General features: G+C 35.0%; 2 protein-coding genes across 9 annotated transcripts in view; one reads left to right on the top strand and one right to left on the bottom strand.

Moving 5' to 3' along the window:
- The first annotated feature begins 1,209 nt into the window (after positions 1–1,209).
- On the top strand, positions 1,210–12,689 carry PACRGL (parkin coregulated like). Of its 4 annotated transcripts, none has more exons than XM_041402825.1 (9): positions 1,325–1,458; positions 1,622–1,794; positions 3,801–3,931; positions 5,397–5,464; positions 6,542–6,632; positions 7,859–7,993; positions 9,722–9,829; positions 10,813–10,893; positions 12,251–12,689. In XM_041402825.1, exons 3-9 carry the CDS (start codon positions 3,818–3,820, stop codon positions 12,305–12,307), a joined length of 654 nt encoding a protein of 217 aa, XP_041258759.1. In that variant the 5' UTR covers positions 1,325–1,458; positions 1,622–1,794; positions 3,801–3,817; the 3' UTR covers positions 12,308–12,689. The 4 variants fall into 4 exon arrangements, with proteins under 4 accessions (XP_041258761.1, XP_041258759.1, XP_041258760.1 ...); XM_041402826.1 differs by having other exon boundaries at positions 3,801–3,937; positions 7,901–7,993; XM_041402823.1 differs by having other exon boundaries at positions 3,801–3,937.
- Positions 12,690–15,126: 2,437 nt separating this feature from the next.
- Positions 15,127–18,027, bottom strand: part of KCNIP4 (potassium voltage-gated channel interacting protein 4) — a 383,855-nt gene continuing 380,954 nt past the window's right edge. For 3 of the 5 annotated variants that reach the window (XM_041402784.1, XM_041402783.1, XM_041402782.1), the window contains exon 8: positions 15,240–15,287. In XM_041402784.1, coding sequence (XP_041258718.1) covers positions 15,240–15,287 — 48 coding nt within the window. Of the gene's footprint in view, positions 15,288–18,027 lie in introns of all 5 variants that reach the window. The other 2 variants (XM_041402786.1, XM_041402785.1) reach the window with 2 other exon arrangements.

Raw genomic sequence — 18,027 nt, 5'->3', positions numbered from 1 at the left:
CACTAAACAGCCATTACAGACACATGCATAGAATGATACTAAAATACTGAAGTAAAAATAAACCTCGATCCAAAAAAAGCAGATTTTTTATTTTCTCGTCCTGGAAATGATCATGCTGGTTTGAATTTTTTAGTGTGATTTTCAAAGTTCTCATGGTCTGCTTTAATTGGATTTTTTTCTGAGATCTTTTATCAGTCCATAAAATTTTTAAATAAAAAGACATCCATTTTTCTATTGCCTTCAGTATTGATGAATAGTAAAATAATTCTGTTAAAATACTATAATGTCTCTTGAGTTTAGTTTAAAACACTTAGGAAAAAAGAAATCTTACCTTCTCTGATATTATTTGTAGATATTTTCTTTCTGTATTTCCAAATAGTCTCTTGCACTAATGCATTTCAATGACACTCAGTTATGCAGTCCTATTTTAACTCTGCAAATGTCTTCACTTTTGACTCACCATTATTGGCAGATACAAAGTATTTATTTTGGATAAAAGCAATTATGAATACCTTCATTGCCCAAAATCTAATGCCAATGGCATTTTTCAAATATTCCATTACTACTTTTCACTACTGTCAATTTTTTGTCCTGTGGAAAATCATGAGAATACTGTCGTTTATCCACATTCAGTTCTGCAATAGAAATGACAGAAGCAAGAAAGAATGTAAAGTGGAAATCTTGTATCCCAACCAGTTTAAGCAAACCAAGGAAACATTTTTCTTGAAGATTTATTTTTGTGTGCATGAATGAATACAGACATTTCTTGAAGAAAGCAAGAAAGCACTCTCGTGGTCAAGTGAAAAAGTAGCCTTTTATGCAAAAGCTCATTTACCACACTCAGAGCGATGCGGTATTTCCAGTGGAACTTTCAGTATTGTAGGAGTGGATTGTATACCTGGGAAGGTATTTAAAAAGTGGCTAAAACCAAGTGGCAATGCCACCTGAAAATTCACCTTTCTTATTTTAATCACAGCATGCAAGATAGGCTGAAAAAAAACCCCAAAAAACCAAAAAAACCCATTAAAAAGTCGATCTTTTAATCTCCTTGTCGCTCCGTCTGCAGCAAGCACGGAGGAAGTTTGGGCTACCGGCGGCCCGTAGTTTCCCTGGAAACCGGCAGGAAGCGTCGGCGGCGCCGCGGGCCCGCGGGGAGCGGGGACGGCGCTGCCCGGAGCCCGGCGTGCCCGGAGCCCGGCGTGTCCTGAGCCCGGCGTGCCCGGAGCCCGGCGTGCCCAGGCAGCGGGAGCCGGGGCGGGACAGGGGCCCAGGGCGGCGGGGCGGCCCCTCGTGCTCCCGCGGGGTCCCTGCGTGTCCCGGGGCGCTGGGGAGCGCCGGGCCGGGGGCTCTGTGGGAACTCGCCGGAGCTTCTCTGCCTGAGCCTCTCGGCGGTGACGGCGCTCGGAGCCCCTGATGTGTTTCTCCCTCTGCACTCCGGGAGAGTTGGCACTCAGCAGGGTAAGGGAGCAACCTCGCCTTTTAGATCCTACTGACTTCCATTCTGCCTGCCTAGAGTGACTTCTAGATCCCGAACTCCAGGCTGCGCTTTTCCTCCTTTGAAAGATGTCTCTTTAAAGTGCTTCTCCTATTTCTGTTTAAAGTGTCACTCCTTTATTTGCAGTCTGCCGTCTGCCAGTAGGTGGGTCACTTCTGTATCGGACCTCGCTTGTTTGATTCACGGCTGCGCTTCTCCTGTCTGATCTCTACAAAAACGTGTGACCCTTCCAGCTCCTCTCTGCACGACAGCATTCATCTCTGAACAGTGAGACCTCCTTGTGAAAAGTGCTTTTTCTGGTCAGTGCTACTTAATGTACCTCAGCGTGTATTTTGATTACTTAGAAAATAGAAAAAGAAAACCCAAAAAAACCAAAAACAAAACCAAAAACATCTTATTACTTCTAAATACTTTTCTGAAAAAAAAAAAATTTATACAGGTATTAGCAAGCTGACTGTATTATTTGTACATTTCAAAGTCTGACACGGATAGAGCTATTTTGTGATACATGCTGCTACTGTCAAGAACTTATCTGGTGCTTTTATAGTATGAAACGATTTTGATTCTTAAGTTTCTGACAGTTAAAAATCTGTCTTCTAACACTAATGTGATTAGAATTTTATGATAATAAACAGACGTACAAAATCAGTAGATTTATTTCTATATTAATGTTTTCCATTTGAGTTCCATTTTACAGCAATAACAGTTCCCATAACTGTCATGTAAGTTTCTGTGAGTTCTGAAGAGATTTAATTGACTAATTGTGGCATATTATTTCTTTTAAAAAGACTCTTAGTGGAGACAGGCCACATTCTGGAAATGGTAGGAAAGAGAAAACAAAATGTACAGTAGGTGAACTGATTTGAATCACTAGTTCTGATTATATCACCAATAAAGAAGTATTAATTTAAACTTCCAGTTTTAGTTTTGCTTTGTATTTTAGCTGATTTGCTAATCATTGTCATATGTTGTTTCATTGCATTCAGTAAAATTGGGCGCTTCATTGAATTCTTTTCACAAGTCATAAAGACAGCATATCTACATGCATGCTTATCACTTACCAGAAACAGAAGCAATCCTAAATATTTCAAAATGTAGATGATGACAAAGGTACCTGATTGGAAATCCTCTTCAGAGGGAAGAATTAGAATAGCCAAGCTAAACAAGGAGTGCACGTGCAAGAGTCTGGCAGAGATTAGGGCAGGTGGCTGATAGAGCTGAGGGTGAGAGAGTAGCATGGCAATTCTGTCTCTGATTCATCCTCATCTCAGTATTTAACATTTAATCATATTTTTAACAAAAACAGGTGTCACCAAGGGTGATGGCTGGACAGCAAGCACGTTGCTCATCCCTGAGACAATGTTTGTTTCTGTGTGTGGCTTCCTATTTTTTCATCTCTATATGGTGCAATTTCTTTTTCACAATAGGAATCTAATGTCTTATCTACTAAATTGTTTTTTTTCAGTGCAAAACACACCACAGCAAAAATTACTGAACATTATAATATTCAAAACCAGGGTTTTTGCTATTTATATTTTTATTAATATTTGAAATCTTGTAATCTCCCAGGAATAACTTACGTTATTCATCATAATATCAGACTTGGTATGGTAAATAAGTAGAGAACTATTATTTTTATTAGGGACGCTTCAACCCAATTACATATATTTGTAGTTATGTGTAGCTGGTGCATTGACTTACTGAAGATGAGTGTACTTAAATCAGTTTTAAATTATGTAGACAAAGTTATTTTTGCAGTCTTTTTAAAAAAAGTACTTTGATTCTTCTTGGAATTGGAATTCATTTTCTGTGTTCTTTTTTTGCTGACTTACATTTCTGTTCTTATTTGTTATTGATTGTGGTTTGGGTTTTGTGTCCTGAATCCCCTTGCTTTGTTCCTTCATCCTGGACCTTCCTCAAATTGTTGCTTTCTTCTGATGTAACTGTACCCTACCCTATTTGACACTGCACTCTTCTGCTGAGGCCAGTACTGCTGCTCATATTTTTGCAGGCTGCCCTAAAAGCAGACTGTATCTAATTCACTTTTGCTGCAGGTCTCAAAGAACACAAGTGAAGAGGAGCAGGTTGGGAAATGTGTGCATTTGAAATATGGAGTGACAGGACTATTACAATTGTCCCATGCACTGTGTCCAATATATAAGAATAAGCACCTGTTTCCTAGTGCAATGCAGATTTACTTGGTTGGTTGTTCATGTCAGTCTTTGGGCCTGGGGATTCTAACCCTTCATATTCTGTCATATATGAATGAAAATTATTTCATGTTTTTAATTTTTTTTTTTTGTAGGAAGCAATGTTCTAAGAATGTCATCAGGCATCCAAGTAAAAACAAAGTCTGCAGCCCAGAAAAGCAAGACATGTTCTCCAGAAACACAGCCAAAGCCTAGTGCCAAACTGAATCCTAAAACTATTGATCCAGTATGTGTAGGTGGTGGTGGTTTTGTTTGGTTAAAATCCTCTGTGGTTTGAAGAGTGCTCCTTAGTTTATGAAATTGCATGCAGGACATGCTTCTTCTGGTCCTATTTTTTAAACTGAAATTAAACTTTTGTTATTAATCGTGAATACCTTATCTTCTAAGCTCAAATGCCTGAAGGTATAACGTTGTTTATTACATTACTATAAAAATGTATTTTGGTACCGATGTGGCTTGGATGGGAACTGTTATTTTTTATGTACTATTGTCCTAAAAAGAGATTTAGAGCTAAACATTAAAAAGGTTTGTTTTTTTCTTACTTCTAAGCTTTGGCACCTGCTGCTTTAGAGAAACTTATTTCACTTGTGCAATGAAACCAAGAATCAGGTGGCATATTGAAGGTATTCAAGGCTTCATAAAATCTGGCAAATTAATTGCTGGTGAGCATTATTTGAAACTCACAGCTACTGTGACTATGTAATCCTTCAGGAAAAATTTGTGTTCTTGGGAGAGTAGTAATGAAAGGAGCTGTTTATTTCCTGGAGGTTCTGTGCCTGGAGGACTAGCAATGAATGCAGTAATTATAGTTCACCACTGGGCCATATCATTTGACAATTAGTATTTCATAGGCTTTTTAGAAAGTGAATGAAATGCAGAAGTACTTTACTGATAAACAGAGGCTGAATACTTTAATGTGGGCAACTTTTTTACTTGAAATCTCTTTGCAAGTAGCACAATGACCAAAATTAAGCCATGAACACAATTCTACTAATCTTAATGTAGGTTTAAACACTCAAACAATAACAACTGAGATTTCATGGTATTTCCTTTTGAATGCTTTGTGATAAGGTGTATTATCTGGGAAGCAGCATTTTATAAAAAACCAAATTTGTGCAGCTTTTCCTTGCATGAAGGTCGTAGTTTCCTTCTCCAGTGTGTCCTTCTTAGATTCCCACCCAGTATGAATCTCCCTGTGCATTTTCAGAGCCCTCCCACCGTCTTGCCCAATATTTGGGGTTTCTCCCACATCTTGCCACCATATACTTTTGTCTATACTCAGATCAAGATGGAAGTAAAACTGCCTTCTGCATGTTACCAATATAACAACAAGAGCTTCAGGGAAGTGGGAGCTCCCTGCTCTGCTTAGGAAAGAACCTGTAAGACTTTAATACTACCATTTGCAAATTAAAAAAAAAAAAAAAAAAAAAGTGATTCCATCAGGAGACCACTGATTGTACATTTTTATGCATTTTAACAATTCTGCAGACTGATGAGCCTTAAAAGCAGTTTTCAGATAAGTGTATCACTTACATGTTTTCCACTCCATAGCTGCAGTTCTTTTAGGAATTTGTTTTAGAATCATATGATTAAGTTCATTTTTTGGTAAACCTCTGTTTTAACATATTCATAAAAGCAATAAAACATTACTGTTATAAACAAATAATGCTTTTTTTTTTCTGTCCTCACAGTTTCGTGCTTATTCTCAACCACAATCTGCATTTGCTGCTACATATGCTAGAGGTGGCATTCCGTGCAGGTGTGTTGGGTTTTCTTCTTATTTTTATTAAATGTATTATGAAATACATCTCTTCATGTTTCATCTTTTAGTTAGGTTCTTTAATTCCATTCAATTCTGGAAAAATTTCCAATACTTAACTCTTTTCAGAGCAGAAAGCAACTTCCCGTGCCTTTGAAATTGTCTTCTTTTGGTTTTTTGTTCTTTTGTTTTTTTTTTTTATGCTGTATTAGTATCAAAGCCACATTTTTAAAGAATAGTTAAGTATGTGCACATTTGGTTTCCAAACGTCTTCCACAAATTATTTTTTCAGGTAGTTATATTTATTTCTCCCTACTAACAAAGATAATAAAGTTAGTGCTGTTTTAATAGGTAGACCTTTCACAGCCTTAGTAATATGACGTGTTATTGAATTTCCTGTTCTATAGTTTTCAGGCATATCAAATATTAACAGAACTACTCACAAGTAAATTTAGAGTATTTTAAGTTACTTAGTTATATATTTGCCTAGACAATAAATGTTCTGGTGTTTTGTCACATGGATGCCATCATTAATAAGATGTATATGTATATAATTGTATACAATAATTATTAATACAAAGTATTAATAAATTTATTTGTATCTTAGTAAACAGTAAATTCCAATATGATCTTCCTTCAGTTTCAACTGCTTTCCCTTGCCTATTGCTGTTTGAGGAAAATGTTTCTTGATATACTTCTCAAAATAAGTAACTTTAGAAAATTAATATCTTCTGTGTTGGCATGAGAGGCTTCTATAATTTTTATAACTTCTGTTTTCTGATTTCTGTGTGATTAGGAGCAGAATTTTGAAAACTGCCATATTTTGGGAATTTAGTATAATTGCACTGTTAACCATTATACATATACACAGGTTGGAATCCATGATCCCAGAGGTCTTTGCCAACTCAGTTGATTCTGTGATCCTATAATTTTACTAAGGAGAGCATTATGTATTGAGACTGTGTATGCAATGTAGGAATACAACAAACTAATTGGTGATACATTTAAAGCAAATAGTGTTAGCAATAAATTATATATTATATATGCTATTTTGTTAAAACTTTATTCTTTATATAGGTTAGTGCATGGATCAGTAAAACACAAACTTCAGTGGGAATGCCCTCCTGAAACTGTTCCCTTTGATCCTCTTCTTTTAACATTGGCAGAGGTAAACTCAATTTCTTGCAACATTAAGCACACAACCATTTCCTATTTGCAAATGCCATTTGCAAATGATTTTTAACAGTCTAAGTTAGCTAGTTTAGGCTCAGCTACTAGAGAAACATAAAAAAAGAACCCACTCATGAAGATATTGTATGAATGCAAATGGTCAAGTACATTGCTATTTGTAGTTCTTTAGTTAGAGCTTCCTGGGAGAGCTAGGTAGAGCTGTTTAATCTTCAAGATACTGATCAATGCAAGACTGCATCTCAGATGCCCAACTGTTGAATGAAATTTGTGGTTTTGAAGATTCTTTTGTAGACTAAATTGTTTTGCTTATTTTTGTATATAACACCTACCTTATGAAGTAAGAATGCTGTCCTCAATAGACTGAATTTGTACAGTGGAAATAGGATCCTGTAAATAAGTGGAAGAGAAATACTAAATACACTATGTTGAGGCTTCTGTTTTCTCAGAACCAACTGTGACATTTATCACCAAATATGTTCCAGGTGTCTAAATAAATGCTGAATCCAATGTTGCAGGTAGAATAAAGTGCATATACTGAAGTGGCTTACATTCTTTTCTCTTTTTTCCTATTATTTCCTGGTTTTCCTTTTTATTTTTTTTTTGTTTCTTTTCTCCCTTTGTTTATTCTTTTTTTTAATACTAAACAAAACTGTCAATTCCTAAGGTAACATAAAACTTCTTTTATGTTAAGAAAAATGACTTCAGACACATGACTTTAAATCTTTGAGTTTTGCCATCAGACCTTCACTAGATGTGCATCTTTGTGCTGTCTACAAGTTTTTAGTGTTGCGCAGAGAGGTATGTGGTGTGGGGTGTCTTTCCTTCCATTGTTCACCTTCTATTCTTTTTTCCTTTCAGGGTACAAAACCCCTATACAAACATAGCCTGTTCTAGTTCATGTTCTCATTGAAAAAATACCTTTGGTTGTTAGAGTAAAGGTAGTGAGGTACAAATATTGATTGAATTGGCAGTATTCACAATGTGAGTTTTAATATTCAATATACTAAAAGAAAAATGAATTAGAATATTCTGTGAGCAGAGTTGTACCCAGTGGCTCCACATGGTGGAGTTAGTGTACTTTATGTTTTGAACTGATCTGACAAAATCTAAACATGGTCTTGCTGCTGTGTGGAACTTCTAAGACATGTTTTTGTTTAAAAGAAGGTTCAGTATTAAGAAAACCATGTTTTACATTTGCAACAGGGACTTAGAGAGACAAAACATCCCTATACTTTTGTTTCCAAGGAGGGTTTTAAAGAATTACTTCTGGTCGAAGGTGCTGCTGAAAAAGTTATTCCCTTGTTGCCTCGTCTAGTTCCAGTCTTAAAGGCTGCATTGGTATGTCTTGCTCTTCATAGAGAGATTTTAATGGGTTTGAGGTTTTTTTTCTTCTGCTGGTGGGAACTACATGGGTAATAAATGTAATAAATCTATCACATGGGCTTTTGGTTTGGGGGGTAGGAATGATTTTCTGTTGTTAACTCTGCCTTGATTTATCAGCTAAATATGTCTGTAAATATAAATTAAGATGGGCAACTCCTTGTATGACAGTAGCTATGGGAAAATTTTATGAAACTGTTCTTTTAAAGTTTTAATATAAGCAGAAAGAAATATATGTATTTGTGTGGACTTTTTTATGTATCCACACAGTAACATGCAAAAAATAAAAATTATGTGAAGTAAAATGGATATGCAGGAATAAATACTCATCTATTACATGTAACAATTCAAAACATGCTACAAGGGTAAAACAGAATCACAAAATAAGGGACCCACAAGGATCATTGGGTCCAACTCCCAGCCCTGCACAGCACCATCTCCAGCATATGTCAATGAGGAAAAAGGAAGAATGCATTTAAAATGTTTGAGATCATATTCTTAATTTTAAAAAATGTTTTTAACTCTTCTACACCGTCAGAAAATAAAGTGAGACATTGGCTTTGAAGGTTATCTCTTTTGCATCTTTTTCATGTCTTTGAGAGCCCTTTTCTGGTTCAGTAAGCAGCTGTCCCTTAATCTAGCTGTGTTTCAGTTCTGATTTAACACAGATGGCTTGAAGTTTGAAAATTGATTGTGATCTCAAATTAGAGATGTAACAGAAGTTCAGAATTGTGTGTTATCACTACCTTTGGTTTAGCTTAAAGGCAAAATTAGAAAAATTATTCTTGTCTCTTTCTCCAATTAATACTACTCTTCTGATAATTTTTATTGTTGCACTGTTTTGGTATTATGTCTTGTTAAATCTTCTACTACTAGACAAGCAGTCTATGATTTCTATTTAAAAAGAAAATCTTCAGGGCCCAGATGCTAGAGAAGAAAAATAGTTGTTTAAATAAAATTTAATTTAGTATGAGACCAAAATAAGTTGTTATGAGTCTATCTCTGTGCTAAAGGAAGAAAGCAGCATAACTAAACCATTAGAGAGCAGTATAACTAAACCATTAGAGAAGTCAGGTACAGAAGAACCTTCCCATGAGAGAAATAAAGATGACAAAGAACTGTAGAAGTAGATAAGATCCTGATAACTTCTGGCAGGTGTAGTTGGTAGGAGAGTAAATTAATTGAGTCATTGGCTCCTCTGTTTTCTCCAACAAAGGAAGTTATTGTTATGAATTACATAGAAATTACCCAGAATTCATTACATTTTTAACTAAAATGGTGTCTCTCAGTTTCAACATATCAGCATTTGAAAGGTTATTTCTAATATGCTGTGAAATACTGAAATTAGCAGTGTAGCAAGCTTTTCTGCATGCCACATTTTTTGTTTCAGCAATAATAAATTATAACTTTTGTTGTCTCAGAAGTGCAAGAGTTTTGTGGACATTTCATGGGTGCTTTTGTTTTCCATTTCAATAATATGCCTTGGCTTTAAATTTGGCCTCTAGAGACTAGTATTCATATTGTACTTCCATTTCTAAACTTGCACCATTATGGCAATTAGCAATTGCACAGTAGTTTTAGTGTTTAAAACTCCATACAATCATAATGCAGAGATTGCAGTTTAGAAAAACTTACTTTGTCTGATTCTTACTCACAGGATTTTCTTTCTTTCTTCCCCTTCTGAAGGCCCATGCAGATGATGAAGTATTTGGAAGGGGATTGGATGCTTTAGTGCAATTGAGTGCTGTTGTTGGCCCATCTCTTAATGATCATCTTAAACTTCTACTCACAAATGTAAGTTTTTAATGCTGTAATAAAAAATCATTTGTATGTTCATGGCATTCTTGTTGAGATGTTACTATACTATCTGCACAGATACAATGGAGGACTCAGCAGTTCCATGAAAAGCATTATTTCATACAGTCTCCAGTGTGAGTCCTTTATTCTTTTATAATATTGTGACTTAAAAAGTACCGGCAAGGTCCAAAAACTGTTGTTAATGTAAACTGGAGAATAATGGCAGTCTTTTCTTTACGATTTATGAAAACATCCAGATTTTTTTTTTGGAGGAAAATGTGTTGCAAAATGAATTTTTAATTTTAAGTCTGAATGTCTTAGCAAAACTATGAATGTTTCAATACATTAACAGAAGCAAATATTCCCATTCTTTTCAGATGGGGATTCTGCACAAGGAAGTTATCATTAAATAAGCTTTGATTGGGATTATGAGAATTATTTTTATACCAAGTCATTCTGAGGACATTCTTCCTCTGTCAGACAGGCTTTTCATGGTTTTTAACCTGCTTGCAAAGTACACTTTTACAGCAAAATAAAAGGACCTTTTTTGACAATCAATACAGAAGAGAGAAATTACAGCAGGGTTTTTTTTTTAAAGTGTTTCTACTACAATAAATCTCTTTCAAGGCACATGGAAAAAAAGTTAACTTTTCATGTGGACAACTCTTTAAGAATGACTTTTTTTTTTAAGGTGGATATTTCTTTCAAATTTGTTTAGTAAAAGAAAAAGAAATATTTTTGTGGATTAGCAGATCAGTTTTCTTTGAATTTAAGTTTCTCTTTAGTTAACTTTTTATTCCATTTGCTTTTATTGTGTTCCATACTTTGACATCAGTTACAAGTTATAAAGTTATGTTTCTTTGTGGCTTTAATTTTGCAAAGGTAAGATGGAATAAAGTAACAAAATAGGTTATTATTGCTTCTTTGCTTATATTGTACTATATTGTGCAACAAACCTTTTTGTTTTACTTTTCCAATAGCTTTTAAAGAGATTAATGGACAAGAAATATAGAGAAGAAGTTACTGTTGCTTTACAAAAGTTGGAGCACTGTGGTGGAAAGGTGAGTTGATCAGATATTTATTCTGTAATCTACACTTTTGAATACAATTTTGTCAGAACAGCTTTCATCTCTGGTTTTGTTGCCATGTACTTGCTTCAGTATGGCTGGGATACATGCTTGGTCTTCCATTTTCTGGGACTAAATATGTTTCTCAACAAGATTTACTCTTGCAAAAAGTTACTTTTTGCTGTTATTGATGATGCCTGCCTGTTCCACTAATAGTTTATTGTTTATGCTATTTCCTGAGGGAATCTGACTCACATTCCAGCCCAACCTGGTTAACCCAGAATTTGGATCTGCAATGGCTATAAATCAAAGAAGATGCTTTAAGTAATAGATGGCAGAGGTTGAACATTCTTTTGACAAATGTTGCGCTGTACATTGTGCACAAAGGAGAAAAGGAGAAAAAATGAGGAGTACTGACTTAGATGTTCATCTAGAAGAGAAAATGTTTGCTTTCTTGACCCTACGCACAGTTGTATGTGTTATATTAAATGGTTATTCATAAAAAATAGGAATAACCTGAGGAGTAGGGAGCATACAGGCAGGCCTGGCAGTACTGAGCTTGTGTGCCTTAGCCAGCAGGTGCCCAAATAATCAGTAGTTGCCTCTTCGTTTCTGTGTGTGCTCATGTTCATTTAAGAGCAGTAGCAGTGTTTGTATTACAGACTTGAAAAACATCACAAAAAATGGAGGATGAGAGTTCTTTATTTGTATGAAGTGAGACAAGAAAAGGAAATTACAGCTTGTCTTAATATTCTGAAAATTTAGGTCTAGATATTATAATTAATCAAGTGAGTCATTAGCCTCTAATTCTTCTGTTAGTTCCCTGATTTCTTGTAGTCCTACCTGTTTTGTGAGTCGGTTTTCTATATATCTTTTAAAAATACTGTAATAAGATAGAGCAAAAAAATCTGGAAACAAACTACTAACTTGTGGTTACAAGCAATATATAATCCAACCAATTAATTTACCAAATTTATTTTCTAAATTAGTTATAAAGCATATGATTCTTACTTTTGTTGGAAATCCCTTCCAGAACATAATTCCTCTAGATAAAAATCCTTATTATTTCATGTGTATAATTGTTCCCCTTTTAGGTGTGTGTTTACATGCCCCTTATATTGGATGTTTACTCCCCAGCATTAGTTATCACAACACTGCGTTTTCTCAGTTCATTATTTTCAGCCCTTTTGACAGTTAGCAATTGCTAACTTTTTAGCTTTCTACTGTTTGATAATAGCAAAGATAACTAAATAAAAGTTGTGAATTATGCCGTTTATAGAGACTATATGAGTACTGTCATATGTAGTGCTAGTGGCCCTTTTGTTTAAATTTGTTTTGTTTTCTTCAACAGGCAACTGTGGCGATCATCAAATCTAAAATTCCAACCTATTGTTCTATCTACTCTTGAACAAGGAAACTGTAGTGATTTATACTGTAAAGTGAAGTCTGGAAAGAAATTGTCTGTAAATATCACTGACACTTATTTGGGGTATGATATATTCTCTTAAAATAATAATTATTCCTCAGTATGATGGAGAGCAGGAGTCCTATCAGTTTGTGAATATGTAATTATGGAATACTTTTCTTTGTGTATTTGTATATGCATTTGTCTTACAGTGACACTGATTAATGTACTATTATTTCAAGAGCAGAATAAATATTGATTCTTATTTAGTTTTTAATTACAATTTCATTTATTATATCTGCAGTGCTTAATATGTTGTGTATATTTGTGTGATGCAAAATAATTTTGTTGTAATTACTTAAATAAAATCTAACTTGGTGCTAAATCACAAATGTATTGCTGCTTTTGAAATGCATAACTTCTTTTGTGACACAGCACAGATGGACACATTTAGGTTCATTTGGACTAGCTTAGACACAGAACTGTGTGCCCTCTCAGACTTCTTCAGAGTCAGCTTTTAAAGGCATGAAGCTGAACCCAGTAAACAGGCAGCGTGTGGTCCAAAGCTGAACTTGCTCAATGCATTCTCAGCATGTCGTTTTGAAAGCCTGGAGAGGCTCTGCAGAATACAGTGTAGAGGCATCAGGTTGCTCCACGGAGCCACAGCTGAGGTTTTGCTCAGCTAATTAGTTCCTGTTAACTTTGAGCCTACTGCATGGGAGCTTGGTGGGGAAGGCAACTTTGGAATACTTACACTGTGTTCCCTTTGCACTGAGTTCAGTAATGTTACAGATATGCTTGGGATTTGCTTGTGAATTCAGGTCCAGACAAGTTAATAAACTTCTGAACATGGAAGCTATGAAATATATAAGTTAAAGACAAAAAGAAGATTGCACAAGCCAGCTTACCTGGCTGTCAAACTTTGGAGGGTACAGCATTTGTCCATTAATGTATTTGAATTTGAATGCAAAATAATTCCTAATTGGTTCTTGTAATAAATACTGTTCAGGGACATGTTGTATTTGTGTACACTGTCAGGGAGAGTTAACTGAAGTAACAAAATTTGCACAGAATGTTTTCCCCTGAGGAATACCTAATTATGGAATTTAAAGTTGTTGGAAAGGATGTTTTTTGTCATAAGAAGATGCTGATGCATAGAGTATTAATAAAAGTCTGTAATGTGAAAGCAATTCCACAAGTTTTTTTAAATTAACACAGCCTGACTAAAATTCACTTCAGGACCAATCTCTGCCAAGAACCGAACTGTGTTAAGATAAAAGTATTTATAAGAAATACTTTAAAAAAAAAAAGTATTTCTTCAATAAACATTTTTGCCAGCAAGAATTTAATGACTCAAAAAATTGATCATGGTCCTTTTTTTCTTCATGTTTACTTTATTTTTTTTTACAAAATGTGCACATTTAGTTTACACAAACACGCTACAGCAGATTTCAGGTGTACATGTATTGTACTACTCTTATCCTACACTGGTGATAGCAGAGCAGCCTTCAACATGCCTCTAACATCCCATCTCTACACCAGAATAGATACCTGATTTATTTTTACAAAATAATTCTTGTAACTTTCTTTCTACTTCATTAATCCCCTTTCACACTTTCTGCAGCAATGTCACAATGGAGGTTGACCTATCTCTGATAGCATTTCACCTATTTTGAAGTATTGGCGTAGACTCTGTGGACAATATATCTTAAAAATTATACAAATGGAGGGTCAGTGTTATATTTTATATGCATACTTTCTTAGAAGAATCTTTCTAGGTTCAGAATTAAGTAGTTCCAATCTTAATGAAGAAATGATCTTAAAAAATGTAAAGCATTTATCACATATAGATGATATATAGCTGAAGTTTTCATTGTTTTCCTGGTTCTGTCCCATAGTTAATGGTATTACAAAAAGATGAAATAGATGTTAGCCTCTAGCAGTCATTATTAGCAGAGGTTACTATGTAGTGATGTTCATTCTCAGCACTAAAGTGGCATGGCAGTTTTCAAAAGTTCATGCCTTTTTCTTCATTAAAGGCAGAAAGACTCATACTTAGGAAAGCAGTGTTAGGATCCAGTTAAGGTTTCTTCATGAAAAATTGGAAGTCAGAAGATCCTTAATTTTTAGCAAATGACTTTGCATACACATCCAAGAAGAATTAAAAATACGGTATGTAGGACTTCCGGTATTCATGTCATGATAAATTAAGTGCAGACTTATTAGGTGAGATTGAGAGAAGCTTAGTCATATTTTTTAGGGAATAAGAATAACCCATAAGTAACTTGTTTTTTGTTTTGTTTTGTTTTATAACAGTTCTTACTCTCAAGTTACCTGTTTAGTTATGTTTGGGTTTTGGGGTTTTTTTATGAAGAGAAATCCAAGTCAAAGTTGGAAGGCAATTATAGCAAGATGTGCATCGCACATTTATTATAGCATTTTAACTCAAAATATTAAAAAATGAGGACTACACTATAGAAATATGAGAAGAAAATAAATTGTAATGCCTTTGTATAAATTAGAAGATAGAGATTTAAGAAGTACGCTTTAACACCTGGAGCTTAGTCCAGTAAAAATGAGTAGCAAAACTAAGAATATTTATTTAATCTCTGTGTGACTGTATCTATTTTAACTAGGGGTTGGAATAATAATAAACGTGCATAATGTCAGTTGTATTTTGTTGGAGTTTGTAGTAAGAACCTGATTTTTCAGTACAGTCCTGTTAACTAAATAGCCACAGTGGAAGTGCTAGACTGTAGAATTTAGAAAGAGGTTTTTGTTGGGAAAGGTGTATAATAAAAAAATTACTTGCATAATACATGTCTCAGTGTAAAGCTGAGTAACTTTATTTATGATAAAGTGGGAAATCCATTTTTTTAGATAATGTTGCAGAATAGCTCATATTTGTCCATTAGTTGTAGGCCTAATGTCTTCATTAAATCACATTTTCAAAGAGCTGCATGGATCGCATTATATTCTCATCCTGTAAAAAAAGACAACACATAACCAAAAATCACACACCATTACAAAAGTAGTTGGTGGATATCTATACTGAATTGTGGTAGAACATTTTAGTTAATTGCAACATTTTTTTCATCTTGTTTGGAGAAATGGTTAGCAGAAAAAGGTTCTTAATGTGTCCATTCTTAAGTAAGTTTTTCTGTATATTAATGAAACCAAAACTACTCTGTCAAGAATACATAGCATATTAAGAAAATTAGATCTGTAACATTTCTGAGGTTATCAGTTTATATTCAGGATAACAGAATGCACCTAGACAATAAATACTGATGGAATAGTTGTATCAAGTGTGAATCTGTATATGTAATTGCTACTCCTGTGCACAGTACACAGGATTTGGCAATCCTAAGGCTTCTGCTTCATAGTTAGGGATGACTAAGAAAAATAGACTGAAGTGTGCACCTTTGCTGAGCCAAAATCAGTCAGTTTGACATGTATCAGCACAGCACTCTTCAGCTCCTCAATTCAGTTTTTGTGAAAAATGGTGACTGCTTCTAAATGCTACTTCTGCTTTCTGATTGCTTTGCATTAGGTAATTTTTAACAAAATATTCATCTTTCCAGTTCTGTATTATACTGATGCATCACTCTGTGCCCCAGATTTTATCAGTAGGTAACTCTCAGCACAGTAGTTAGCAAAAAATATTTTTCTTTGTAAGCTTTATTTTCAGCGTATAGAGGAAAAAGTTACTTGCAGTAGCCCATATTTGTTGATGTTTCTGGATCAACAGTTGCTAGCACAAAACAATATATATATACACAATATAAGAGTTTATTACATGCTCATTTGGCACATGTAATGATCCCTCTCTTTAGTACTTTCTTCAGAGATGATCTAGCCCTCTTTAATTTTAATGAATAAAAAGACTGAATTATAGATTATTTTTGGATGTTTCATGAAGAATGTGCATCAAAAACCCACTTCTTAGAAAGGTTATCTCAATAGTATTGTCCACTACTGATAAGTATGTGAGATTTCTGTACATTAATCTTCCAGTAACACGTGTTCAGTATCAATTTCCAGTTAAATTACTCACTGTTCATTCAAGTGGGTGATTTGCTTTGTAGAAAATGACAAGTCTGAGTAATTAGCTTAATTTATGTTATGAAACATGCACAGTGGGGTTTTTTATCTTTGATTCTGTATGTCATCTGAAGCGATGCTGCTGTAAGGAACGATCTGTGTGCTACTTTGTACAATAACTTGCAATGATACGTCATTTCAAAAATACACTATAGACTAATGCTTGAAAATTTTGTATAGCAAAGCTACTATATTAAATTACTGAAAGTTAAAATAAATTATCCTTTTCCTCAATGCATTGCTTTGAAACATCAATAAACTAGTGAATGTCACTAAGGTTAACTGTTTAACCTAAGTCACTTGTCATATAATGAGTACAAATGTTTTTGTATATACATTAGCAACTAAGCTCAGTAAATGTGCAAGCAAACAACATGCTCTGAATCTGCTAAATGTTTTGACACTTCTATCAATTTTACTACATATGAATGAAACTGGTAGTTTTCTAAAATCAACTCCATATTTCTGAGGCTGGCTGTTTCTTTACAGAAGACTTCCACTGCCACTCCCTTAGTCAGCAAAATTAGAAGAGTCTTCACAAGAAAATACAGGCTTGTCATAATATTTAGAACATGATAAGTAGCTTTTTTTTTTTTTTGCCATCTTTAAAAAAATACCGAAAAAAAAAAATACAGGCTTGTCATAATATTTAGAACATGATAAGTAGCTTTTTTTTTTGGCCATCTTTAAAAAAATACCGAAAAAACCCCAGAAAAACCCTAGATGCTTGCATTGAAATTCCTTGGCAAGTGTATCTTTTTCATTTGCCTCTTTTTTCAGTACATTTTTTACACAAATTTTCATATTAGACTTGTTAAACAGTTCCTAATTCAAGACAAAGGGAGGTGCTAGTGCATATGAAGCATTGTCCATATGAAGCTCAAGCCCGAATGAATGAACTTTGGCAGATCTGACCTACCTTTAAATCAGTTTTTCATAGGTTTGAAATGGTTTCTGCTGTTTTCAGGATAGCCCAAACCATCAACACTGAGTATGGAAAGGGTTACTCCTACAGAAAACACCTGTGCCAGAAGCCTTTTTGTCATTATCAGAAGGACCTATGTCACTCAGCCTGGCAGTCACCCATGCACTGTTCATGCCTTAGTCCTTTGACTGTTCTTTGTGGTGCTGTTGTTGATACAAGGCAGTGCCTGAGTCAGAACATTTCTCATTGGCACCAGTCAGTGAAAGGAGGCAGGTAAGGAACTAGGAACTGCTTAGCTCTTGAGGTACCCCCACTCTTTCTTCTCAAGACCTAGATCTGCTCTTTGGTAATTTATATGAAGCCAGACAAACAGCCACCACTTTCTGGGACTCAGTCTGGCATATCTAGGGCAACATAGTCCATTTGTAGCTCTGTAGTCTATTGTATTAGTGACTAGTTTTGCCAGTACCTTTCCATGGCCTTTCCCTAATCAGAAAGACAAAACAAATTCCAGAGCTCCAAGCCCTGGGGGGTACAAGGCCCCTATCCTACCATGGTTCTTCCTGGGAACCAAGGCTGAGAACAGCATTTGAGATGTATTCTCATGGACAAAGTACAGCTAGTGCTGATCTGAGGCTCCAAAGAAGGGGCTTGACCTGGGGGGGGGGGGGGGGGGTGTCTCTTGCCTGATTCG

This window comes from Onychostruthus taczanowskii, unplaced genomic scaffold (genome assembly GCF_017590055.1).
Source record: "Onychostruthus taczanowskii isolate IOZ18803 unplaced genomic scaffold, ASM1759005v1 scaffold2, whole genome shotgun sequence".
Lineage (NCBI taxonomy): Eukaryota > Metazoa > Chordata > Aves > Passeriformes > Passeridae > Onychostruthus > Onychostruthus taczanowskii.
This window is presented reverse-complemented; position numbering and strand designations above follow the sequence as displayed.

Bases quoted from the DNA above. Each gene is read 5' to 3' on its own strand.
- PACRGL (XM_041402823.1), top strand. From the start codon at position 3,818: ATGTCATCAGGCATCCAAGTAAAAACAAAGTCTGCAGCCCAGAAAAGC. The intron at 3,938-5,396 runs GTAGGTGGTGGT...CTGTCCTCACAG, and splicing joins AAACTATTGATCCAGTATGT to TTTCGTGCTTATTCTCAACC. The intron at 6,633-7,858 runs GTAAACTCAATT...CATTTGCAACAG, and splicing joins TTCTTTTAACATTGGCAGAG to GGACTTAGAGAGACAAAACA.